The following is a 27,895-nucleotide window of genomic DNA, read 5'->3' on the forward strand; positions in this document are numbered from 1 at the left end:
GCGTCAGTTTCTATTATATGCTTAATCAAACGCAATTTAAAGATCGACTTTCTGTGAGTTATGGTCATGTATTTTGTTTTCTTAATATTAGTTTCTATTTCCTACATTTCACACCAACGTGGGATATTGTTCAGTGATGTATTTAATCTAAGCTTGTCATCAGCACTGGTGTAAATTATCAAGTCATTGGCAAATAGCCACAAGTTCCCTCCACTTTCCACGCATCCAGTGATGTCATTAATGAATATATAAACGGTACCAGTGCGGATTACTGTGTTACCCCTGAATAAGCTTCGAGATGACCAGACTAATTAATTAATAAAAATAATTATTTATGGAAACATATTGGGTACGGTTCGACAGATATGTACGTTGCTATCCATCTTCTCTTATTGTGCTCATCCAATGGACCTGATTTTTTCGATTAGTTTACAGCTCACGACATGATCATAGGCCCCCGACAAATCAATAAATTAGACATTAGCTTGAAACAAGAAAGTAATTATTATGCGAAATCGTGCATTATCTCTAGTAATTGGGTTATATAGACCTTTTCACTGATTACAAACATAGGCCCTGCACGGCTTCCGGTTTTGCCCACTGACGTAGCTGCTAAATGTAACTGGCAAAGAAGCAACCATGCGTTAAAACATAGTAGGCTGATAACGCACGTGACCGGAAGTTTCTTGGAGGCGGTACGCTCGCTGCTGTTACCACGAGCATGAAACCGTCTATAGTCGACAACCTTCTTCTAATACAATGTTGCATAGGATATAATGATTTTTCTTCTAAGTAAGTCACGATTGCTTTGCGTACTATGGGCTGCGTTAATTTGCAAGAACAACTTGTCAGTGGTATATGTTTGTATGTTTCCACGTGTAATCTATTACCTTCTTTATGGATGTGGATTACTTCCGCTCGTAGCCAGTCCGCGGGGAAGGTACTTGTATTTATCGATTCGGAGAATATAATCTGCAAAGCAGCTCCTGTGCACGTGCTTTCAGAAATACGGTTGATATATTATCGTGCCCGGGGCTTTCTCGGTGTCTGTTCACAAGAACACGTTCATTTCTGTTCTTAGTGGGCTTTTACGTGCCAAAACCAGTTCTGATTATGAGGCGCATGCCGTAGTGGAGGGCTCCTGATTAATTTTGACCACCTGGGGTTCTTTAACGTGCACTACAACGCAAGCACACGGGCGTTTTTGCATTTCGCCTGCATTGAAATGTGGCACGCCGTGGCTGGGATTCGATCCCACGATCTCGTGCTCAGCAGCGCAACGCCTTAGCTGACTGAGCCACCGCGGTGGGTCAAGAACACGTTCAAACTTCCCGACTCTGTTATCACTATTTGGCCCATCCGTGCGCGTCAGCAAAGGCCACCGCCACACTCGAAGTCCGCGAGCGCGTGTAGAAAGATTAGAAATAGGCATTGAATGTATTCTCAATAGCGTTCATGTCTTCGACGGCCAAACCAATAACTTCTATTTTAGTGATGAAGCCTTCTGCAGGCTTCGATAAGTACCGCCAAAATAATTTGCGGCCGATTCCTCGCAAAATTTGTTAACGTATTTAAAGAGGAATCCTCTTTTGCAACTTTCACTTCTAACTTCAGTTTGCGCGCAAGCTCTTATCTCTGCGGAATTGACATATTTTTTTCTTTGTCGGTTATCACTTTATCACTTTATCACCTGTCAGTTATCATTTTAGGTGAATTATGCTCCGTGCCATCCACGGTGTTTTGCGCTCAGTTCCTTTAAATTTTGTTGGTATGAAGTTATCTTCGCAATGTACCAACCCCTTTTAGCTCTAACCGAAGACCGTTAACGCCTCTGCAGGACTGAGGTGAGAAACCATCCAAGATTTCTTCTGCATAGTCGATAACTCTCGCATCATTAGCTCGGCTATCATCTTTGAAAACTATTCGCGACCGTGTTTTCTTGCAGCTAGCGCTCATATTCAAATAGAAACGTGTTAAAGTTAGTACCTTATAGTCCAAGATACCTTCTTCAATACGAATATGTGGTGTTATCGACTGCGATACTAAGCAAAGATCAAGCACTGAGCAGGCGTTTCTCTGAACACTCGTAGGTTCTTTAACAATCTGTAATAAAAAACAATACATTATATTAAACAGGTGCTCACAGTTTTTTACTTCTCTATTACCAATAGTCAATTTATCCTAATCGGTCCCCGCTAGATTAAGTGAACCAGTTAACAACAGCCTCGTACAGTTCATTTTGCTGTGTAGGTGATGACGGGAGGGGGATGACGCCATCGAATACGTTCCGTGTTGTGCAAGTTCTTTTCTTCTGCTGCTCAAAACAGCAGTAATAGCGCATGTCACGTGGTCTCATTGATAATAAACCCAAGGAATAAATCAAGCTATTTGGTTCAGGTCAATTACTTAAAGCGCGCAGCATCATTAATAAGAACGTGAATAACAGTGACAAAAACTATGTTTGCGCTTCGCCCCTGTGCCTGTTTGTGTTTCTGTCACTGTTATTCGTGTTCTGATCTATAAGATTCAGCGCCCTTTAAGCAATTCTCATCGACAGCCATGATTTCAACAACATTTCTCGTTGATTCATCTCTTTTAGCTGACGAGACCTAGGTCTTATTCAGATTGTCTGCACGTCGACAGTTGTTGTGCTCATTGTATTAAAACGAACGTTTATGCGTTTGATTGTCAGCAAACTATCGCTGTAACGCAGATCTCGAGAGAAAGGAGACCATCTGAACACTTCTCTACCGGCTGCATCACTTTTTTTTTTTTTGCTAAGGCTAAAAAAAAATTCAGACCTTTGCTTGGAGATACGTATCAGTACCGCAATCGCGTCGCGTCGTTACAGGGTTCCTGGCTCTTGCAAGTAAACATGCAATCGAGCCCTGCGATCGAGTTTGGTTCGAGCGGAACAAACCCTTCACGCATCCTCGAAAAAGGCCGATAATCGCTAAAAATTGGTTTTCTTTAAGCCCGGAAAAGATAATTCCGCACCGCCATCGTGTTGACAGAGACACCGACGAAACAGCGGCCACTCTCGGCAAGAAAGTCACGTGAACACGGGTCCTCGAGGCCCCGTTCGACCAAACCAAGGCGAAGCGTCCTGGGCAAACACGTGGACCGAGACGGACGACACTCGCCTGAGGCGCCTTCGCCAAACAGAAGGCCAATTGTCGGGGATACTAATCGTACCCGATAATAATCATACACAAGTGCTGTTGCGTTATTTCCGATAAGCCAAGAGCCTCTCACTGCAGCTTAGAGCGTGGTTCCTACGCACCATTCAGCCCGGAAGCGACCGCAGAGTGTGTCCAGTGCGCATTCTTTTGTCTATAGCGGAGCTGGCACTATCTTTTCTCATCGTATCAGGTCACAGTAGTACGGCACTTTCTTTCATATTCCAGAAATAGGCTTCTGTTAGCGTACCATTACGCTTCTCTTGCAGTGCCAGATGTTCGAAGTTAAAATACCGTTGGTAGCCGCTATGCAGAGCCATTCTGTCGGAAGCTGGCAAATAGAGGTACCGGATTCAAACTTTGCAAATAGTGAGTCGTTCGAGTACGTGTAGATAGTACGTGGACGCTTGAAGCGTCATAACGCCGCCGCTGTCGGGCTGTCCTGCTATCAACTTCTGATGCCATTAGACTGTGTTTGGTAAAATCTTAACGCTGGTTATTGATTATTGAAGTTGCAAGAAGCGTAAGCATGTGCGGACAAGGGGTGAAGCATGGCGAACTCGGGTGGATATAACCTCTGGTGACGTCTCACTCCTTGCATCATTGAAGATTATGTTTAATAAAGTATTTACGGAGAATCTTCACTGGCAGGACAGCAGTGATATAAATTTGAAATTTTGAGTAAGAAATAAAATGAAATTGCAGTGAATTTTAGCAAAATGTGTTGCAGCTGGTACGGCCGGTCAAGAGCGTTCTCAAGCTTTGAATCCTGAGCTCCTTAGAACGTGAGTGATATCAGTAAAGAACCGAATATTGCGACCTTAGGAAAACCTGTTTTCATCTGAAGTTTGCCTTGATGTATCCTTGTAATAGTTTGCTTAGATCTGTTGAGGTTTTTTTAATTATTATTGGGCGACAAGAAAACTTAAGCCTCTGAATAAGTTTCACGGGGTACACAGCACACCAATATGAAAGGGAGCACTTGGACTTTATTTAAACATTTAAACAGCAATTTCTACAACTTCGTAAGCGATAGTTTCGCTCACTTGCTACTTGGTATATAGTTCTAAAGATGAATTCCATCGTGGAGGTTTTTTTTTTGTGTTCTTTATTAGCGCAGGAACAAGGAAAATTACTGGCTTTTGAACACAAACCTGTTACTTTTCGTAGCGAAGCACCATGTACCTCTGCTCCACGCTGCCAAGAATCACTTTTAAATAACGTTGTTCAAGGGGACTTGCTGCCTTGTATCGTCAGTCACACTTTTCAGCTCATGAATTAAGTAGTTATCGAGTCACAATCTCGTTGCGATTAACACGATGATGTACTTTAGGGCATCCTGACAATGTCTCATGGGGATCGCAAAGTACCGATAGAACGGCTGCAACATTATACTGCAAAGATTTCGACTTCGAGGCAGGTGTGCCGTTCTCGCGATTGCCTGCAGCGCCGGTTGCGTCATTCGCAGTACTTTCTCGAACACCCTGTGTCCTGCGGGCAGAAAGGGCCGTCGATGCCTCTCACGCGGATAGTGCTTAGCCTTGCAAAACTTCCCGGTGCGCCAAACTCAGAAAAACGAAGGGCATCAATTCAAGGTCGCATGTTTTATCGGCGCTACCGCTAGTAATTCGCAAGAATCTAGCCCGATTACTGATAAAATACGATTCTCTGGAGAGATACGGTCCGCCGTGTTACCGGATTTCTGGCACCTGGAGAAATTCAGCAGCAGCGTGCGAGGAGAATTGCATTGCAGGCAAACATTGGACAAGTGTGCCTCGTCTATCAGCGCTTCAGGAAGCTCTTGAAAGGCTAACGATAGGGACAGAGAGGCGAAGCAAAAACACACACACAAAAAAAAACATCTACTGCCTTCCTTCCGATAAGTCGCGTATTGGTGGCTGATATCCAAAGAACTGCTCAAAGTGTGAAGAGGACACTGCACGTGCTTGGCGAGTTTCTTGGCAGAATAGTCACATTGTTTTTTTTTCTTTGCCTCAGACGCTTATAGCAAGAATATCATGGGCTGCGAGTCAGAAAATATCACTTCAACCCCTCCGTATTTTCGTAGTCTTTCCTAGCTCTTTCTATTGTTCCGATGAGTAACTCTTCTATCGTGAAACGCCTTTAAATTGCTCAGAGGGGTCACTTGCCGAAACGGCATGTAACGAAAACATGTTAGTATTATCGCTTATCTTTGCAACCGCACTACCCAGGCGCCTTACTTTGGTATTGTTGTCTGGAGGAAAGAAGCCATTACTCGATCATCTATAGGTCGCGTACACAGATGGCGCCGTTGTCACAGCCGCGCATGGCGCAATGGCAGCTAAATTTAGCTCCCATTGCTCCCAGTACGTTCGTCGATTCAAGTGGGAGTGGTCGCGTTTGAGAGAGCGCACTCTCAGGGCCATAGTAGGTATAGTCCATCAAACTCAAACCTGTGTTCATCAGAAATTTTAATTCCTACAAGTATGCAACTTTTTTCGCACACATTTCACACTTGCTTGGTTACGGCGCTGCCGCGTTCGAAGCGCAAAGCTCGGGCAGCAGGTCAGATGGATGACAATTCGCGCCCACCACCTTTGACAGTGGCGGGCCCACTACGAAGAGGAAGCGAGCCCGATTGCAAGATCAGACCGTATGACCCCCGCTAGAGATATGAGTTAAGCACGTAAGCTTTCTAACGCGTGGATAGATGTAACTTGTGTGTTTGGTAGCGCCATTTCTGTACCCTAGTGTCCAAGCACACTCTGCAGCTACGCACGAGGCGTTTCACGCACTCCGCTGCGGCTGCATCCCTGATACAGCCTTCCCGACTTTTATTGGTAACTGAGCAGTGCTTCGAGACATTTCCGATTCGGTTTCTCTGAAGGGGTGTCTAAAATTTCAAGCGATAACCAAAGCTCAGCTTCTTTCTCGGGAGCTTAAGGACGGAAAATGATGGCAGTAATGCTTTGTCCGTTAGATGTACTGAATTAAGATCCCTGGGAAAAGACTTTCTTTCATGAAAGACTTTCTTTCTTCCCTTACTAGGGCTTAAAACAAAACTAAAGACATATCATTGTAAGTATCATGGTAATAATGAAGTATTCTGATGCCTGCAGGATACTTAATTATTACCATGATGCTTACGATGACATGTCTTTAGTTTTATTTGAAGCCCTAGTAATAGACGAGAGTGACAAATGAGATGCGAAAGGCACGGATATTAACCGGAAGATGGATATCCAGTTTGCTACTTTGCACTGGGGAAAGGGTAAGGAGAGACAGAAAGATAAAGAAAAAATGCACACACATTGAAAGAGGAAGGTGAAAACACACACACACAAAGGACCCCGGCAGTGTCACAGTCGTTCAAACAGGTCGCTTGAGCGGAGGAACTTCAGTAGACCCTTCGTGACACTCAATGACACGACGACCATTTTTTTGCTGAGACATCATCACGCTGAAACCACAATTTACAGTCATTCTTGTAAGTTATCATGTTTTTTTTTTTGCAAGTCACCCTTCCTATGATTCACCAAACTCGAACCGTGACTCAACACTTTTTTGCTCAGTCATTCTCACTTGGACCCTCAAATCACAAATATGGTTTGCAAGTCACCCCCCCCCCCCCCCCACTCCATAACCCCTTCATTTACTTCTTAATTGACACTTGATTCACTCTTGATTCACCCTGTCACTGCTTGATTCATCTTCATTCACTCTATCATCTCGGTTTTACTTCCATCACACTTGACTTTCTCCATTACTCCAAATTTCCAATTTTTATCACTCTTGATTCGCCCTATCACCACTTGATTCACCTTCATTCACTCCTAATTCACCCTCACTTACTCTTCATTATCTTAGCTCATTCTATCTCATTATTACCTTTCGTTTGACTCCTATCTTCCAACTAAACCCCTTTAATTCACCATCAATTCACTCCTAATTCACCTCATTCACCTCTCTGCATACCCATTATAACTTCAGTTCACTTGGATTATTATTCTTCCACCGTTAATCGCGGTTTTGTGTGCATTATCGCCTCTTATCCTAAGAGGACCCATGTCGTGTCGACGACGCTGTTTCGAAACGGCCTTGAAACGGAAGGCCTCAATATGAGACATATAGGGCTTTCGCCTTAATAGCAGAGGTTATTGTCACGTAGTAGTGACGTTGAAGAACACAGCAGCGAAACTGCGTATGACAAAACTTTTTATTTGGTGAACTTGTGCCGACAAAAGCAAGTTACACTCAAAGCGCAATGATAGCAGCGAACACAGTCGGCGACCGTTGAAAACTCATCTGCCGGTCAAGCGCGTCGGCTTTAATACAGGACTCGACGAAGCTTCCAGAGTAATCGCTCGTGCCCCGCTCGCCTTCCAGAAATTACTACACAATTCGCGTCACACGTCATAAAATCAGATTCGGTGACAACAGACAACCATCGATAACATTCCAGAAACTTCCGAAACATGCAAGCGCGTCCTGCGCGGAGCGATAACGTTTAATATTTGTTAGCCGGGGAGGAGCGGTCACCAGTGAAAGATAAACAAGAACACGTGGCAATATGTTCGATTGATTCCTCTCTCCCGGATACACGTCAGTATTATAGGTATAGAGCTGCCGCAGTTCGTCCTGAGATTGGATTTGTGGGTGTGATATATTCAAGGAACCGTTGTATCCACACACTCTGGTAGTGATTTGGTATAGTTAATTATAGGCAGGCAGAAAAAAAATGTCTCCTAAAGATAGACTTGTCAAGTTTTCTTGGCTGTCGGTTCCAGTGAGATCTGCCGCGCAATTCAATAAACACTAGCAAAAGTCTTACTCTTCGAGTCCTTGTACATATTTGCGTCCAGGCTCACGTAGAGCGCTTCCCATACAGCCACTCCTCTGCAAGGACAGTTTCGATGTTTACCGGCGGCAACATCGACTGCTCTTCGCGCCACCCATTCTTGCGGGTTAGGCGCAGTACAAGAAACTTTGATGACTTTCGGAAGCTATCGGCCCGTTTTTCCACCGCCCACTCGAACTCAACACCGCCGTCTGAAGAGGTACTCAAGAATTTCGCGCACAACGTCATGTTGCTGCAATATTTCGCTTTGTCTTCAACGCTTCTGACCCTGCCAAGAAGGGATGCGGCGTAATACATCTTCTTGCTCTCAGATACGATTGTGTAAGGTACGAGGACAGTGATCCCGGAAACCTTGCACCAGACTTGAGCTCTCCTTATATTATGAGCGTCTCGCACGCCAATGCCACCGCATTCCACAAGCTGTTGACAATGGCGCGAATTAGAGGGCCGCTTGTGTCTCGCCTGTGTAGCAGCCAGAAGCGCTAGGATGGCTCTCCTGCAGCCCGCACGTGTACAGCGGAAGGCCGGGGACGCTTGGTGCACTCATCGTTTGCTACGGCAGCGTCAGTCGTCCTAACGATGCCACACCACTTGGCGGACAGGCTTTGAAGCTTATCTAGGAGTTCAGGCCAAGTGCGGACAAGTGTCCAACGCGAAGTCTCCTGAAGTGGCACGTGCGGCCGTGAAAGACAAGTTGCCTGGAAGCTGTCTGAGCACTGCGACAAGTTCAGTTACTGGCCTAGTTTGGTAGAGTTGACGCATTCTCAAGTTGTCCGGCCAGTGCATGTGAGCAGTAAAGAAACTAAGGACAGCAGCTGTAATCAGTTAAGCCATGGCCAATAGGAATACCTTCGTTTCTTCTAGATGATCACGAGGGCTGCAATTGGTGCCTAAAAGAGAGACGAGATGTTTCATCGTGGCTGACGAAACTACCTGTGCAGCTTAAAAACATAGCAACCTTTCTTTCGAATCTCTGTCCAACAGGCTGAAGAGTAAATGCAGCCAGGTGCATTATGTACACCATTCCTATAGGTCGTGGATGCAATGAGCCGGGTGGTTCAAGCTGCGTGGCAAAATGCTGTGACGCAAATGCTCGCGTAGCGATGTCTCATCACAGAGTCGTGTAATAGCGCATGATATACGAGTTACCGCAATGCGCTGTTATTACGTTTTGTTTTCTGAACACTGTGCAGTGTCAACCGCAGTCGTGTGACCTGAAATTATTTAGGAAGTAGATGTCAAGCTATAAGTGTTCATGCCGAGCTGAAGAAACTGCAATTGACAGGCGCAATCATAACCACAGTAGTAGTATACGTGCTTTTGAAAATAATGTTACATACATAAGGAACAGCGACGGCTAAAAAACCTTTCTGAAAAAAAAGCCTGCAAGCTGGGGAAAGACCTAGCTCTGCCGGTGTCTGCGGCATGGCAGGTACCGGAGAAGGTGTTCTCGGATGGCAGCACTTCCATGAATATGCGAGAACAGAACTATCTCGTTCGCCCTTATCAGGATAGACATGGCACTCGAGGCTTATCGCGCCACTCATGTAGTCACACCAACCGGAGGTGGCTGCGGTATTGTACAACACAGAAGGTTGTGTCAGACGCTGTCGTCTTTGGGAACTGCGGGAAGCTCGTACTTGCGCAAAGGTTCGCCCTTTGCATTGCAACTGGCCGCACGGGCTCTAGTGCTTAAGTGGACAGCCTGCGGAATTATTCGGCTACTCATATCTATCGACGTCGATATCAGAATGAAATTGAGTTGCACTGCTGTAGAAGTCTACCGGAAAGCCTTATCAACACTCAAGGGCAAGCAGTGGAGAAAGGGTCGGTTGTGAAACTGACGATTGGGATCTTTTTAACATCATTCCATGGCAACCGTTGGGCACAATAATAGCGCACGCACACGCACAGTGACACACACAACGGAACTGTATTATGCTTTAACTTTGATATTACCAGTTTAGTAGGGAAGACGATGGAACCGGTGATACGTTGCCAGTTTTTATTCCGCTTATATAGAACAAGACGATTCTTCGCCTGCACAATAATGGAACGCAACAACACCTCGATTCCCCCGTGATATTGACACGTGCCCTTGTTTTTCTTTCTTGGGTGACCGCGTTTCACTCTTTTCTTAATCGTCACTACTACGCGACAATGTGACACAACCGTTTCAACGCGTAAACACAGCCGTGTTATACAGCGCAATATAGCCATAAACATAAAAACATCGCAAGCGCTCATTCTGCTTGAGGTCTTGCAAGATCCTTTGCATTACGTTAAATTGGAAGCCACAGTTTTATTAAAAGTTTTCCTGCTGTTGTAACTTGTCGGTGCTTTTGTTCTGTTTAATGTTGCTTTCTTTTTGTTGAGTGACCGGGATGCAAGTGGCAGTTCATATACTGGACCATAATTGTCCGACATCGGGTCAACATTAGCCACTCTTTCTCTGCTACTAGGAGTTCCTATACTTGTCTGGGGTTTCGTGCACAGGTACCATGTCGCAAGCTGCAGAAACGAAAGCAATGCTCTTATCGTCTACGCCAGCGTCCACGGTCAATAACCTTTCGAGCATCGAGCCTATAGGCGAATTTCGCTGCATTTTGCGTTCGATGAAGTCTCAGTTTGAACAGAAGAAATTTAATTATTGTAACGCACTGCGCTTTCTTTGAGCTTTTTTTTTTTGAAATTCAGTAGATACAATACTGCAGATATTGCAAGATAAATTCGACATGAACTTTACAGCGTCTTTATACGTTGTCCCATGCTAGCACATCATAAAGATAGCGTGAAACGTGAGCGTTTTTTAATTTTTTAATTTTTTGAAACGAGTGGTTATTATTTAACGTTAACGCACTCCGCGACCTGTAAGGAAATATGGACAGAAAGAAAGCGCCTGATCACTCGTCGCAAGGAATTATTCCCCTTCCTTTGGTTCTCGTCGTCGGGCCAATCAGCGGCGCTTTGCGTCGCACTTGGGGATTTTCTTGAGTGGCCCCTTTAGCTTTTCTTCGCTCCGTTCGGCCCGACAAGAGCGAATGAACTTTGTAAATAACAATATCGTGTCGCGCGTATTCGGGAGATGTCGACGCTGTGTCCTCGAGCACTTTTGCGATAGGCTCTCCCTGTCGGATCGCCATATGCATCCGGTCTGCACCCGCAGCCCTTGCCTTGTTGCCTGCGTCCTGAAGAGTAGCTTTCATTACCTGTTTGCACTGTCCAGCCGTGAGCTCTTCTCCAGCCGCTATTTGTGAGAGGAGAGCGTTATCTCCGGGACTTAGGCAAAGATTATACAGGGGGCTTTGAAGGATCGGTCTTTGTTTAGTGCAGACTCTTGTCCCTGTGTGCATCTAAAAAGCCTCGTATTCCGTGTTCTTTTATTCCTGTTTTTATATTCTTTATAACGTATTAGAAGAGACGTTGGCGTTTTCATGTGGCACCATCAACTCCTCTTCGCATGACAATCAAAATGAAATCCCCCCAAACGTCAGGGAACACTGAATGCAGTCTAGCAGCACGAACACATACAAAGTTACTATGCCCAATAGTCCATGAAGCCACAGAATATAGTACATGGACACGCACTGAAATATACAAACACGCATAAAGACGCACAGTTCAAGTGCTTGAAATTGTCCGTGGTAACACACAGTTCATGGTTCTGCAGACGAGTGGGTCGTAATAACACAGCCTATCACATAACTACATAGGATCATATAAATATTCATAGCATATATGAATATTTAGTATAAACATGTGAAACTCGTATTTTCTAGGAAAACTTTAAAATAACCCAGCACTTTTTTCTGCAACCTCGCTGTTGGCCATGGGGCAAGTATTTTTTTTTTTCAGGGTGAGTGGTCGACGATCTAGTGACATCAAATCTGTCCTCAGTGTCCGTCTTGCCGTTTCGTGTTTTAGGCACTCGAGAAGAAGGTAGTGTACATCTTCGTCTACGTGGCCACAAAGGCACTGCTGTCTGTGTTTTTTTATCCTGCAAGAAAAGTGCCGCGTGTGTTCTGTACCAAGCCACACATGGTGCAACAAAGTCTCAAACTTTCTGTTATCACTGAAATTTGAAGGGATTAACATTCAAATACCTGGGTATTCTGATCTTTTGTGTTCCGCCTGTGTTTCAGTTTTACCTTCATTTTAGCAATAGTGAGAGGGATACGTACGTAGCGCGTCCGTTGCTGTGCAAACACACGTTAGACTGTGTCTGAATGCGATTAACAATGTTGCAGGTGAATGTTTGCGTCATAATGCGCTCATGTTCACGAGAGCAGAGCATTCATGATTCCAAAAGTGAGAGAGAAAAAGCAAGGAGAGAGGAAAGGCATCAAAGTCAGCCAGACGAACGACAGGTTTGCTACCCTGCACGGGCGGTAAGGAAAAGAGGGAATATAGTGAGGAAATGGGAAATGAAAAGGAAATGAACACTGCGATTACAAAACCAATGTTACTCATTTGGGGAGCCACAAGGACTGCGTGACGAAATACGCGTGCGTATGTGTTCTCTAAGCTGATTTTGGTAACTTTGCGACTGAAGGACCACTCTAGCGAAAATAAAATAAAAAGTTCACAGCCTCTTCGAACTGTCACCGGCCAGAATAAACATGTCATAGCCAGCAGCGGCCTTTTGAAACTCGCTGCGTGCTGTCGCATTACCTATTTGCAATACATTCGATAACCTGCACTCGCCTTTCAATACTTTGGCTCATCTAATTGTCCATTGTAGAGATGCTGAGGCCGAGAGAAAAGGTCACCTGCGCGAGAGGTGGCCACATTTAGGAAGGCATGAAGTGGTCTTTGTCAAGGCTAAGCCAGACTCATTTATCGAGGAAACTAGCGCGAGAAATGGGACAAAACGGTATCTGGGATGGCTCATATACGCCCTTTGAGCAAACACTCTTTAAGTCTCTTTTCTATAAGCCACTTTTCCTAGCAGTCTGTCATGTGTGTCTTACGCAGAACATGAAAAAATAACGTTTACTAACTGCGAACACTTCATGAAATCAATGGTTCGACGATTATTCGTCTTGTCGGGAGGAGGCATAATGAAAGGAAACAGTGAAACACCGACCAAAAATGAAAAGGCTTAAGAAAAGTCTTCTAAATATTTTCATTTTCTAAACCTTCTAAACCTTTTTTAAACATTTTCATTTTTGGTCGGCGTCTCACTGTTTCTTTTCGAACACTTCATGTGCCGCCATTATTATTTTCTTTCCCGCACGCTATTGTTAAGCAGGTTGAACTATTCCGTAAACATAATTCCTTGCGCTAAGCCGTCGGTATATCATTCTGACTGAAGTAACGCTTATACTTCATTTTCCTGCCTTCCGCGGTGTATCGTAATCTCATCTTGTCGTCTTCGCTTACTTACTCTTTTTCATAGCACTTAAAGGGGCCGTGAACCACTTTTTATCGAAGTGGACAAAGACGTTTAAGTGGAAAAAGGGCTATTTCAGAAATACTTTGCCGCTAAAAGTACTTCAATACGTTCAGCAGAAGCGGAGTTATTAGCAATAAAACATGGCCGTCGCTGTGATCCCGCTCCTTCTTCGATGCCTTGCACTGCGAAGGCTAAGGTGAGGTGGGGCGTAGACACAACGCTCCGCCTTCGAAATTTCACCGTGGCGCGCACTTCAAATTTAATTTTCGGTGTTAACGGAGACGCCACGATTTCCGACTTTGGTGCTTACGACACGCTAAACGTAAGCCAAACGTGGTTGTCCTCAGCGAGCCGCAGTGCGCTTAGCTAGTGGACTCGTGGCGACACCCCGCGGCGGCCGCAGTGTAGCCGACAGCAGAGACCAATAGCAGCCGCGTATTAGAATGTGCTTTATTACGAAATAAAGCACACAGAAAAGAGTGAGGATCACGGCTTCGGTTGAAACGAGAGCGTTTGAGAGAAAGGTGACCTCGCGCTCCGCTTGCAAGCTCCACGCACCGCGTACGGACAGCAAAACTTGGCTGAGATGTTCACAGCAGCGTATGCTGCCCGCGGACTATGTTATTTCACCAAGCCTGAGGGGCGCTTCAGGGTCCCTTTAAGCAATATTACGGCATTCCGCCGCGCAAAGTATTAATTGTACTCAACACACGATGACAAAGTGAGGTATTAAAATGTGCTTTGGTTTACCGTCGAGAAATACCAGGTCGACAAGCTTGAGGTCTTGCTTTCAGGAGCCAATCACTTCACAATGCACTCATCAACGATGCCCACACGTAGAAATATCAGTTCACACGTCGACAGCAAAGATGGCTCAGCGGCTCTGACACCTTGCTTATGGCCACATAATAGTGACGTGCTTACAACCACCTCCTGCTGCTGTGTTGCTACAGTAGGATGCCGAATTTGGTAACGTCCATCTGCTAAGATTTCGGTAGACGTTAGCTCAGCTTGGGTACGGGGAAATATTCCAAACACAGTTCACTGCATGCAGCGCCCTTCATCGACTATAAATGTGCAACATCGATACGTTAAAGTCAGTTCAAAGCTTTTGCATTTCGAAAAAATAGTGGTCCTCCTGTTCTTGCTCCAGTCATTCAGGACGACCAAGTCTCCTGTTGCCATTAAAAGTCAGGTCCTGGTTTATTTATATTTATTTTTTGCTGGCGCACCGATGCCAACTAAAGTTCTCGAAATCACCAAGTGACCAAAAGGTTCAAACACTTCACGGCCTAAGCACGCAGCTTGGAGTGAATGCGTGCACTGCGCAGGCACTGTCAAGTGCCGAACGCTCCCGTCACTTACAAGCCGCATGCTTAAATAGCATTTCAGCTTCTTCACTGCTCCCGCATTATGAGAACGTTTGTGAATACTTGTACAGCCAGCCTCAAAAATTAAAGCCCAACGCTTTCGTCACTTGAGTATGCGAGGTCTTGTGCGGTTAGCGTTACGCTCGCCAGCAATTCCTGCGACTCGACTGAACTTTAACACTGCCCATGGCCACATTAACATATAAAATTGACAAAATGCGCATGAAAAGCAGCGTCCGAAGCTCCAAAGCACGGGACCTGAAACGCCGCAGCGACGAGATGAGACATTTTGGGGAAGGACCGTTTCTGTGTTCGGACAACATTGCTGAACAATTTCAGTGTGCCCTTTTGACTATTGGCAGTGATGTAGCTTTGATATGTAAAACGAACTATTCAGTCAGAGAAAGGCAGTGAAAGACAGCGGGTTGGTTGGTCTCAAGGAGTTCCAACAACGAAATAACGTAGCAGTACAAGACCAGGATGGAAGCTTGGACAAGTGTGTTCTACATTAGGAGCGGTAAAGGTGAGATATACAGCGCCTGCGTGTGTCTTACGTCTATGTATTTTGCACTGCTTTACCATTAGGAATACGTGGTCGTTCTGCTGCCGTTACCGAGCTGCGTGTTCTCCGATGTAGTTTGCAACCTGTGTCAAAATCAACTGTCCCAACTGAACGTTTCGGCACCCTCCTCTCTCGCAGCGGCGCGCAGCCGAGCAGCGGAGGAGGCGGCGAGTGCCGGCCCGGAGCACCCGGCGCCTCGGCATGAGATCAAGAATTCGCTCGAGGCTGAGCGAGGCGAGGACGACTCGGGTGTTCGCGCATACGAGCCGTGCGTAGCGCAGATGCAGGAGGACGAGTTTCCGCCGCCTCCCCCGCCGGTCTCGTCGGGAGAGCAGCGGCGGCACGGGCCGTCATCGCGCGGCATGGACTCGGTCGAGTTCCGCCAGCGCGGCCGCGAGATGGTCGAGTACATCGCGCAGTACATGGAGACCATCGGCGACCGGCGCGTGACCCCGCAGTGCGAGCCGGGCTACCTCAAGGAGCTGCTGCCGGACAAGGCGCCCGAACAGCCCGAGGACTGGGACAAAATCATGGCCGACGTGGAGCGCTTCATCATGCCCGGAGTACGCGAACGTTGCAGTTCCTCTCGCAGTTTACGCTTTAGAGTATAGCGGGCCAAAGACTCTTGGACGAAGAAGGGCATCGGACTCGGCGGAATGCCGGTGGGCGTATAGGCCTTACGAAAACATTGGGCGAGTCACTTTAGGCTCTTTGTGAGACGACATGGTCAGATGAGCTTCCATGCACGATTTTCTTTTGTTTTGCTTCTCGTAATATTGTCGCATGGGAAGTACGGCCAGTCTAGTGAGCCCCGCTCAGTGTCCAGAAATGGTTGCGCTTAAAAATAAAACGAACACTCGCCTTAGGTTTTTTAAAAAAGTATACATGTAGCTGACGTTTCGGGACCACTATGGGTCCCTTGTACAAGAAATTCAGGCATATTTCATCTACGATGACTATCGAAGTACGAAAACAGCATTCCTTTGAGACGAAAATGCAGAAAATTTTAATTTGTTTTTGAAGAGCGCTGTGAAAGAGGTTAGGCCCACATGTTTAGACTGCACTATCTTCGGCATGCAGTAGAGATACCAGTAGTCGTAGAGGCATTGCGTAATCAAGGAGTACAGGAGGCATACGTGAATATCTTGGGAAATATCTACAAAGATTCCAGAGCTACATTGGTTCTCCACCAGAAAAGTAGAAAGTTATCTATCAAGAAAAGGGTTAGGCAAGGAGACGCAATCTCTCCAATGCTATTCACTGCATGGTTAGAAGCTATTCAAGCTCTTAGACGGCGAAGGCTTAGGAGTGAGGATCAACGGTGAATATCTCAGCAACCTCCGGTTTGCAGACGACATTTTCCTATTCAGCAACAGTGGGGACGAATTACAACAAATGATTGAGGACCTTAATGGAGAAAGTGTAAGAGTGGGTTGAAGATTACAAAGATAATGTTCAATAGCCTGGCAAGGGAACAAGGATTCAGGATCGCCAGTCAACCTCTAGAGTCTGTGAAGGAATACAGTTATCTCGGTCAATTACTCACAGGGTACTCTGGTCACGAGAAGGAAATTTACAGAAGAATAAAATTGGGTTGGAGTGCATACGGCAGGCATCGCCAAATCCTGACTAGGAGCTTACCACTGTCGTTGAAAAGAAAAGTACAATCATTGCATTCTACCGGTGCTAACAAATGGGGCAGAAACTTGGAGGTTAACAAAGAAGCTCGAGAACAAATTAAGGACCGCACAAAGAGCGATGGAACGAAACATGTTAGGCCTAACGTTAAGAGACAGGAATAGAGCGGTGTGAATCAGAGAGCAAACAGGAGAGAGAGAGAGAGAGATAAATGAGATGCGAAAGGCAGGGAGGTTAACCGGAAGGTAGATATCCAGTTTGCTACCCTACACTGGGGAAGGGATAAGGGGAGACAGAAAGATAAAGAAAAAAACCGGGGAATAGCCGATACTCTCGCTGACATTATGAGAAAGAAATGGAACTGGGCAGGCCATGTAATGCGTAGGGTAGATAACTGGTGGACCATTAGAGTTACAGAATTGGTGCTACGAGAGGGGAAACGCAGTCGAGGATGGCAGAAAACTAGGTGGGGTGATGAAGTTAGGAAATCTACAGGTGCAAGTTGGAATCAGCTAGCACAATACAGGGGTAATTGGCGATCGCAAGGAGAGGCATTCGTCCTGCAGTGGACATAAATATAGGCTGCTGCTGCTGATGATGATGATCTTCGGGATCGGCCCACGAAAACGGATAGACGGATAGCAGGAAATGAAACTGGTCTGACAATGCCAAGACTGCTATTCGCGTTGAAATAACGGCGAATACACTCACAATTTTAGACTGCACAATCTTCGGGGTCGGCCCACGTTTTTAGGCGGCACTTCTTCGAGATCGGCCCACGAAAGCGGTTAGAGAGATAGCCGAAAAAAAAACTAGGCTGTTAATCCCAAGAATGCTATTCGCATTAAAAAAGGGAGAATAGGCCCACATTAAAAAAAAAACGGACTGCACTATCTTCGAGATAGGCCTCGAAAACGGTTAGAAACAGGTCTGATAATGTCAAGAATGCTATTCGCATTAAAAAAAATGATGTGCTTGTGTATATCTGGGTAACATCACCCCACGTCCTGTTTATCGCGTATTCGGTCGACTGATTAAATACAAAGATATGACGTTAAAACAGACGTTCCTCTGTTATGATAGCAGTAGCAAGATAAATCAGCGTTGTGTTTACGTGATGTTCTACCTGCGTGCTCGAGCGCGCTTTGTCTTGTCCTTCTGATGCTGCTGAATTGGTAAACGTTCCCCGCTTTCGCCAATGTAAGACACATATCATTCCTTGCGCGGCATCTTGTAGGTTACCTCTGGGTACTTTGGCATCTCCAAACGGTCTTTCACTGGCACGAGATGTTTCAATGTTCTTCTCGGCACGTGAGGCAAAAAGACAGTTGTTACGAACAAGGGACCTGTCGCGGCCTCGAAGCGCGAATAATATGTTTATCTTCTTTTTTTAAACATCGTACTTATACGAGTGCTCATTTGATTTTGTGTACGTTTACCCTCGCCTTATACACTTTCGTCCAAAGTCACACTAAATCTCTTGAAAAAGGAAGCACTGCAGGTGACCTGCGTTTTTAGTTTTAAACAATCTGAAACGTAGATTTTGCGCTTACCGTTACTTAGTTCTCGATCAAAATAGATATCAAGAAGTCGCGTTTCGGTCGTCGTCATTGAATAAAACACTTGGCAGAGTTACTTGCCTCGTTTGTCCGGACTTGTAAGCGGTGGTGAAACAAGTCGTCCTGCAGCAGTTTGCTTCTCCGATGACGAAGTGCGCATGCAATGGTGTATTTTTTTTTTGTATGAACCAGACAAGCAAAATTTTCAAATGTTTTATTAACGATGTGGACAAACAAATGGTCTGGTGAAATTTAGGGGAGAAAAAAAGCAGTGGTAATCTCGAAACCGTTTTTTCCCATTGTTAGAATGAAATGCTCGCTCCCCGTATTTAGCAAGAAACAGGAAGTTCAGCAGTACCGTCTTTTATTCATTACTGTATTATGGGGCAGCGCTGACGATAGCGCGCCTAAATACTCTATGAACAAAAAGGTTATGCGTGCACGCTTGTCATAAGATACTGCCTGGCCCTTCACAGTCGTCCTGGCATGAATCGTAAAGGTTAGAAAAGTAGGCGAAGACGCATAACCTGTTCTATGATGGCTTGTTAAAGTCAAGGAGTACGCGGCGCGTGCAGGACTTTCGGAATGCCAGCAGTGAAATAAAAAAAAACTGTTTTTCGGTTACTGATGCTCCTAAGCCGGTGACGTAGTCCAGTGCGGCTTGCTTGCTGGAACTATTTCAGTCGTTACAAACTATCGTCCGCGCAGGTGACCCACTGGCAGCACCCCCACTTTCATGCCTACTTCCCCGCTGGGAATTCCTACCCTTCTATCCTGGCGGACATGCTCTCTGATGGCATCGGCTGCGTCGGGTTCTCCTGGGTGAGTACAGACATGTCTATGGTGCGGCTTCTCTTTCGTAGAGTTCGCAATCACCGCTTCTTGTGAATGTTCAGACGTTGTTGTGCTGGTACATTTTGTTAATGCGCTCGCCGCTTGCAAAAAGTGAAGACTGCGATGTCTCTCACATAGCGCATGCGTAGTTTGCGGCGTTTCCGTAGAAGTGTCGTCCACGAGATACTTGTCCAGTGCGGGTTCGTATGCGAGGCAAAACGTGCATCCTTGATCATATGAGAATGTTGTGCCACAGTTGGTTGCTTCCACATTGCGGAATCAATTGGCACGCGTTATTTGTTGGGGCAGGAAGCAGAAAGAAAAATCCGAGGAATAACTTTGTAAAGAACGTATGACAAATGTGTGAGCAACTTTAGCGGTAAAAGAAGTATTTCATGTCTATGGAGGGTCTGCGTGGTTGTGGTTCGGAATGATGTTGCGCCACACGATGGTCGGCGCCGACGCCGGATTTTTTTGCGACACGGGGCCCTTGACGCTTTCGCGTTATTAGGTGCCCCCCGTTGACGAGGGGCGGCCGCTTCTCTGCTTGACGCAGGCCACTAGTCGTAGCCGGCGTGGCTTCTTGCAAGACGCAGGGCCACTGCACGCGCTGGGCCGGCAGCGTGGTGCGGCCGGTGCTCGTGGCAAGGTACACACATAGCCTGCGCACGCCTCGTTTCTTCATCTGGCTAGCCTGGGGGCCTCGCCGAGCACTTTCGCTGGCTGGCACTACTGGCTGCTTTGCGCGGCTTCCGCCTGTCTGTGGACTTTTCTTTGTTGTTTCTGCGGCTGCCTGCAAACACGGGCGGCCTGATTTCGCCTCTCAGTCGAGTCCGGTGAAAAACGAAATCTCAGCGCAATCATTGCACACCGTACAAACTGTACTTAGCAGATGGAAAAACTATCATAATTTAAATAAGTGTAGGCTGTCACAATATTTCATATACCGTGCGTCCATCGTACGTCTACTTCCCTCCTTGCCTTCGGATGTGGCCGATAAGGTAAAGCTTTGGCAAAATTACCACTGCAACTGCCGCGCTCCAGCTTCAGTAAAGGATGCAACCGATATAACAGAGATAAAGTATCATCACTTTGTCTTACTGTGCTTCTTTTACTTTATTTTATGATGCTAAGTGACACGCCCCCTCATTTGTTCCGCGTAGAAAGTTGCGTACATTTTAAACTTTGCACGTTGAAGTATTCGATATGGCAAAGGTAACCGCCTCCAGTAAGGCATAATGTTGCAAGTTGCAAGGAAATGCCTAGCACTAACTCGAAGCTATTGTTTTGAGTTCGTCATCAAATCAAAACAGATAATCAACTGTTAACATCAGCTAATGTTTTCAGTTGCTAGTGGGAAAGGCTTAAAAAACACAACTGATAGCAGAGCCAGAATTGGCTCTCTTGTGCTCATGTGAGGCATATGTATTAGTATGAGTTTGTTGGTTTCTCTTTGCGTTGACAGAAGAAAGCCCCATAAAGTCGTCTTCCTCTATACGGGTACACTCTGTCGGAGTCATGGCATGGTTGTCCAGCTCAGTGCTTTTCCGGTATCCTTTCTACCACTGAACACCACCCGTCGAACGAATGCTCCAAAAAAAAAAAGCTATCGTAAAGAATTTCTTCCAGCGTATTAAGATTGCAGGTTGACACACCAGTTACATCTCCAAATTTGCCGCTGAGCCTAAAAAGGCCATGGCCGCTTTCATTTTGCGATATCCTCCATTAATGTTCAAGGTCGTTCTGCTTAGTCAACATAGTTTTGCGGATCACCAAATTTTAGTCGTTTTTTTTTTCGTTCGGCAGCCTAATTATGCCATAAAATTTTGGTATGTGCGCATCTGCTCCATTGTGTGCAAAAAGCAGATGTGCGAGCTACGTGGTGATGGATATAACAGCCACTTGCAATCAAGATTTCTAGATACATCGGACGCCTAAGGCTGTTGATGTACAGCTCGCACAGGCCACCTAAGAATTGACTTAGTCGTAGTGTTGAGAGCCGACTTGTCCGCCAGATCGTCAAGTAATACCGTAAGCCACGCCCAACTTGTCATACAGCCGTCTACTGAGAAAATGAGTATGAAGTTAATGATTTGGACACAATAGTAGTGACTTATGGAATCAAGAAGCTGGCTCTTTTAGATTTCGGGAATCTCGTTTGAAAAAGTGGTCGTTGGTCTTACGATAACTTGGCAGGGTAGAGACAAAAAAAAAAGAAGACTGTTTGGACAGCAACTTCTTTCTGCTTACCGCCGCGTTGCCTCTGTGATTACGGTATTTTGCTGCAGAGTACGACAACCCGAGTTCAGATTCGGTTGCATTTCAATAGTTCATGAGTTCGGCGGTTTAATTTCAATAGGAAAGCTGAATGTAAAATGTCCATGTAGCGATATTTCGGGGCACGTTATAGCACCCTGTGTTGTCAACATTAACACCGAGCCATCCATTATGGCATCCCACATAACCGAATCGCAGACGGTGTAGAGACACAATTGTAGATACGCACAGTAAGTTTCAAAAGACTTCGGAGTTAGTTAACAAAGCACCATGAACCATCATAAGATTAAGTGTTCAAACAGTGTCGAAGGTTTAGGCAGAATCGCAACTACACAGTGGAAAAAGCATCAAGCTGGACAAATCCCGTGTTGCTACATTTCATGTATTTTGTCTGCTCTTACCAAACGCATTGCGATTATGCATTTGCGTTTGTGAAATAGTTGCCCATCTGCCGCTTCATGCAAGGCTCTCTTGAAATCACCAATATACCTACCACTGGGCTGAGTTAATCTTTTGGATCTCCGGAGGCCAGCTGGAAGCGCTGATTGCTTGTGGCTCCAAATAGTTCGAGTGTCCGCCATGGGCGAGACAGTTACAATATCCGCAGCAGGAAATTATCTCATCCCAGCCTCCCCCCCCTCCCCCCCCCTAAAAGTACAAATTACCCCACTAGGATTTTATTGCAAGAAAATGCTCGCAGAGACACACAAGGCAGCGCACGTTAAAGCTCGTTACAAGGGGTTGCCCGACTTCTGCACGTTTGCCTGCCAAATATTTAACCAAGCTGTAATAATTATTGAAAGGACAGCTCTGCAGGATACCTGAAAAGTTGTCGTTATTATTGAAAGGACAGCTCTGCAGGATATCTGAAAAGTTGTCGTTGGCCAGAAATTTGCATTCCCATTAAAATATTGCAGTGTAAATGTTCTTGAGCATCTGGTCATAACTTTGCTTACGTTCTCCGTGAACAATTTCCAGAATTCAAGCTAGGACACACAATTCTCAATGATGAGGCAGTTGCCTGCCTTCAGTTTTCCACTGTTTCTCGACCATTCGGCGAGCACTCAGACAAGCATGGCTGTGATATTACTTTAATTTGCATACGAACAATATTTTGCACCCAAAGTAGAATGGAAAACAAAGAAAACTGGTAAACGTTCACTTAAGCATAACCTAGCTTCAATTCAAAGCACTGCCAGTGAACAGTAGTTTTTTTTCTTTTCTTAAAGTAAAATCACCACACCAAAAAAAAAATGAAGTGCTAGTAATTCATGTACGGAGAATTAAATCCGCGCACGGTGTTTAACTCCTATTTACGAATTTTTGGGACTTTCCCTATTTCCCGATGGAGCACGTTTACTCTGCTAGTGCCCAGTTACTCAGAATAAATGTACTCCGTTTCATGGGGCCTGGGTTTGAACAAGAACTCCCGAAAATTGCGCTATAAACATGGGACAAGCCGTTGGTGCCACAAAGTGAGTCGCTAGCACTCTCACTTGTTCTAGAGCGTGCGGACCTTTCTGCACTCAAGAACGTGCTGAAGTTATTTAATCATGATTGAATTGCCGCCACAAAGTAGGTTTCTGTGCCGGAGTTTGCCACTGCGAAATCGGCAACGCTGACTAAGCGCTTATTTGGATTGAAGGGTGAAAAAAAAAACCAACGAAAAAAACACAACGTACACAAGCAAGAAGACAATGGCACGAAGCTAGAATTACCAATTGGAGTTTTATGGGTAATTACAAATATGTAGCCTCTGGCAGTCTACTAGCCCCTTTTGCTGGTTTGGGTGTTGATCGTTAAATGATGCTACAACTTGTAGTTGCGTACAGTATCAATGCACAGCAATGACGTCGATATCACAGGCGCATTGTGAGCTAAAGCGACTGGTTACATTATTTCTTTCCTAGGGCCAGTGTTGGTAGGTGCTTTCTCCCCATGTTTATTTTCTTTCCTCATGCAGCACGCTCTACATCACAAACATAAATAAAAGTAATAAAATAGCACCAATAGTCGCAATCTGATTTCAGAACCTCTTTGCTTTGATTTCTTTATCGGCCTTTATTGCGCCGTCTTCTTTTCATTTTTTATGTTTGCTGCCACATCAGCTTAATGACTTCATCTGCCACTTTTTTCTTATTTTACATGCAGAATGTGCTTTTCTTTCTTGATAAAAGTGTGGCACTTATTTCGAGTTTGGTGTAGTGAATACCTAAACAAACCTCTTTGCCCGAAGTGTAGAATCCAATTGCACCACCAGGCAACCGTAGCCAGGTAGTAATCATAGATGCAATCAAATAATTAAGGTGCTCGTTAAAGAATGCATACAGAGTCCTGAATGTATTCATGGCATAAGTGTAGCTGATTCTCTTGGTTACTAAGGCTCTGGTGCCTCAGGTTTTCAGGAAGCCTTTATCTAAGGCGTACGAAAATGAAACACGCATTTATCTCTTACCACACTAGTATCCAAAGTGTTCGCGCATGCCCACTTCTGCCCTTTATTGTAGTCTTGTCATGAGGCTATGCAAAAAGCATGCTGCGCAAGACCTGTGACCATGTCAATGCACGACTGCGCACTGAGTTGTACTGCGGTCTGTTCGTCGCTTCCATTCTTGTTTGCCGACTCGTAGCTCATCTACATTAAATCGAGAAATCTTACTGCTTAGCACTCAAGCGCTAGAAAGTTCATGCAGCTCCTTAGAAGTTACCTTAATAAAGAATTTGCTGCCGTATGCCCTCCTGTCCGCGTTGCTATTCCCATGCCGTATAGTAGAAGTCCTGAAAATATGTTCTCATGAAAGGTGGCGCCGAAAGGGTACTGACCCAAACTGTATTACTTAATCTTCTCAGTGTGAGAGTTCCGTGTGTTTTTTAAGCATTTATTGATATTTGTCGTGGCCCTTGGGCTTTATTGCGTTTACTGTATATTTTATGCTAAGTACTCCTTCAACTTCTGTGTTCAAGTTAACTAGTTAATCGTTTCTTTATTCAAAATGACATTTAGCCTAATTTGCGTAAACATTGCCTCGGGGAAACATGGCTGACGATCACAACCGCCACTAATAACTTGACTATAACTCTGCATCTTAAATTAGAAAGCAAGAGAGTTTATATTTCTTGCCGAGAATGAACTGTCATAATGAAAGAGAAGCAGTTCATTCTCACTCATCCCAGTTAAATCTGCCTCGATTATTGAAGCATGATATCCCTGTTCATCAAATCCGGTCAACACCCTATCTAACTCGTGCAAGCTTTTATTACCCCTGCTAATCGTACTGTATAAGCAATTGAAGAAGTCGGAGTGATAAACTATGGGACAATATTTAATCTTGGTTCCGCGAGGTTTTTTTTTTTTTTTGACGCTAAGAAAGAATCATGCATTCCTGTCACTAACATAGCCACTTGACACGAAGGTGCATGCCTGCATGTGCTTGTGCCGATAGCATGAGCGCAGACCCGAAGTATGGAAACCCACTAGTTCTGGCGCATGGCCGCGTTTAAGAAATGACGATTTGCTCTGCGGCTCGCCCAGACTGTGATGAGTTTCATGCGTTCAGCCTTAATATGTTAATTAATGCCTCTTTCTCTATTTTCGTTTCTCTCTCCACAGGCAGCCAGCCCGGCTTGCACAGAACTGGAGGTGATCATGCTGGACTGGATCGGTACGTCATCAATCGACATCTCTTCCATGCGTGCCTGCACGGTCTTAAAGGCAAACAGATGTTGAGTGCTAGCCGGCTTTATAAATCGTCGTTTCTCGTAAGCTTAGATAACTGCAGTGTGTGACGCTAGAATTCCCTGCAAGGCACCACGGTGCAGTGATTTATCTCTCTTATTTGCAGGAAAGATGATTAACCTTCCCGAAGAATTTCTCTGCCTGTCAGGAAACAGCAGCGGAGGAGGTGTTATTCAGGTAAGCCAGGAAAACGTTTCTGCTTCGTCCCTGGCAGTGAACTGTTGTGGAAAGGTTGGAGGCACAAGTTCCCAACATCTCCAAGATCATCAATACCTTATCCAGTATGATGAATACTCATTATCATCATGCCAATCAGTCGATACGTTTATCTCTCGAGTGACAAGAGCATTGTGTATTCACAAAAATACGGCTACCTGTTTCTGTCACCAGCACACATACATTTCTATTACACTGCTATCAAGGCAACCATGTTTTTTTTTCCTTCGATCCAAGAGCTTGTATGATTGCTGGTTTACGTTTGGCTTTCAGCACAGAGAGAACGGAGAGAAGGCAGAGAAAATATAACGATGGGGTCGCTCTATTACTTGACGATATTCCTTTGTGCCGCAATGTTTTACAAGTCGGTAAAGCTTTACTTTGCCCTAACATGCGTGCGTTATATGAGAAGTATCTTGACAAACAACACTAAAGCAAATTATGGTGACAAATTGTACATGTTTGCGGATTTCTATCAACTCACACTGGCAACTCCTTTCTTACAGTCAAGCGCAAGCGAGTGCATTCTGAACACTCTGCTGGCAGCCAGGTACGCAACGATCAAGAAACTCAAGGAGGAACAGCCTTTCGTCGATGAGGGCGTGCTCCTCTCCAAGCTCATGGCCTACTGCTCCAAGGAGGTATAAGTGCTTTCTGTGCATGACAGCGCTGATGTGGTCCTATGGTAATACTCTGCGAAAAATAAATGCACGAAATCAATGAAATTATTGCATTAAAAAACCGAAGGCAAATATTAGAGCAGGCTGCGCTATTTATATTGCTCTTTTGAAACCTTCTCAGCGTTTGCACACAACGCGGCTTGTTGCAGAGAAAATTGTGAGGGGAGACCCAACTTCTCTTTCCCAATTTCTCCGCGTAGTTATATGGCGTCGCAGATTTCGCAGTCCTTAAGTCAATTTTGGCCTTTTTCTGCATGTAAAGCTAGTAGAGCTTGAAAAAGTTGAAATTTCACTTGTTTTAGGGTGTGACATAAGCCTATTAGGGTCTAGTCTACACTTAACTATTGCCTATGCCATGTTTCTGCAGCTCTGCCGCCATTTAAAAAGGCCTTAGAAATCCCCAATGTTGGTATTACACGTCTCTCACTATTAGGCCGTTTTGGTCTTATCTAACATTATATTTTCTGTAAATGTTTTCTAAGTTGACAAAAATGTGTTCTTTTATTCTGCGTGGCTTTGAAGTGCGATAGTGACTGTGCAGAAATGACTGTGAGTGATTCACGGGAATTGTCCTTCAGGTTAGATGAGTGTTCGCTGTAAACCTCTCCACGTGTATTCAGACACTCTCAACATAGGCAGAGCCGGTGAACAGCGCTTCAGCTTAAATATCTGAAGCCTTCGGTGTTGCATGTCGAAACACTATTAAATGCAACGACGAATTTTTTTTTTGCAAATATATATCGTCACGGGGTAGTGACCGTCAAGAAACAAGAACACTGCCACAAAGAACTCATGAAGAATCGAGCGTTCTTGTAGGGCGACCTTGTGCCCAGAATGCAAAACAAAACTCAAGTGACAACGATAGCAGCGAGCACAGTCGCCGAATGAAATCTGCAGCGGCTCCCTGCCGGTCGGTATCGAAGTTAGCTGATAACCCGGGACCAAGCGGCGAATGTTTGCGAAGGAGTCGGAAGCTAGGAGCATCGAGTTGAATAGACACTCTAGTATGGCGACACAAGCAACGGCTAGAGAACGCACTAGGTGCTGCGGTGTTGTCGCAGGTAATGCGACAGCTCGTGCTTCGAAACATAAAACGATGATACGGTGCGTCAGTGGCGATACGAAAACAAAGTAAAAACATCACAGTCCAATGTCTACAACACCGAATCAGCCATTTTCAGGTCGCGGCGTATGGTCACTTACGCTATACCATTTGTTCGAAACACGGTCGGACACTTCAGTAAACGCAGTGGTGAGATCCAATAGTTTCGACCTGTTTTCGTTTCTTTTCCCGCAGGCCCACTCATCGGTAGAGAAAGCAGCCATGATTGGATTCGTGAAGCTTCGCATTCTTGACACGGACGAGAACTTCAGCTTGCGCGGCTCAATGCTTGCCGCCGCCATGGAGGAAGACCGCAAAGCCGGATTCGTCCCCTTTTTTGTAAGCGTCACTTCGCTTGCTCGGCGCGTGCGCTGCAAAGTCGCGTTAGCTACTATAGCTTTGGTTGCTTATGCTGACTTTCTGTCATGCCCGGGCGTTCTCGGTCATTCTAATCCCAATATTGAGAGCTCGTAATACACTCTCAAGTGCGAAGCGCGGACCCGATTG

At 45.3% G+C, this 27,895-nt stretch overlaps 1 protein-coding gene across 2 annotated transcripts in view; it reads left to right on the forward strand.

Moving 5' to 3' along the window:
- LOC119445928 (aromatic-L-amino-acid decarboxylase-like) overlaps window positions 1–27,895 on the forward strand; it is a 141,746-nt gene that overhangs the window by 91,868 nt on the left and 21,983 nt on the right. For both annotated transcript variants that reach the window (XM_037710233.2, XM_037710234.2), the window contains 6 exons: window positions 15,485–15,909; window positions 19,252–19,365; window positions 25,265–25,316; window positions 25,497–25,567; window positions 26,113–26,247; window positions 27,584–27,727. In XM_037710233.2, the coding sequence (XP_037566161.1) occupies window positions 15,485–15,909; window positions 19,252–19,365; window positions 25,265–25,316; window positions 25,497–25,567; window positions 26,113–26,247; window positions 27,584–27,727 (941 nt within the window). The remainder of the gene's footprint in view (window positions 1–15,484; window positions 15,910–19,251; window positions 19,366–25,264; window positions 25,317–25,496; window positions 25,568–26,112; window positions 26,248–27,583; window positions 27,728–27,895) is intronic.

The sequence above is a fragment of the Dermacentor silvarum genome, chromosome 3, assembly GCF_013339745.2.
Source record: "Dermacentor silvarum isolate Dsil-2018 chromosome 3, BIME_Dsil_1.4, whole genome shotgun sequence".
Taxonomy (NCBI): Eukaryota; Metazoa; Arthropoda; class Arachnida; order Ixodida; family Ixodidae; genus Dermacentor; species Dermacentor silvarum.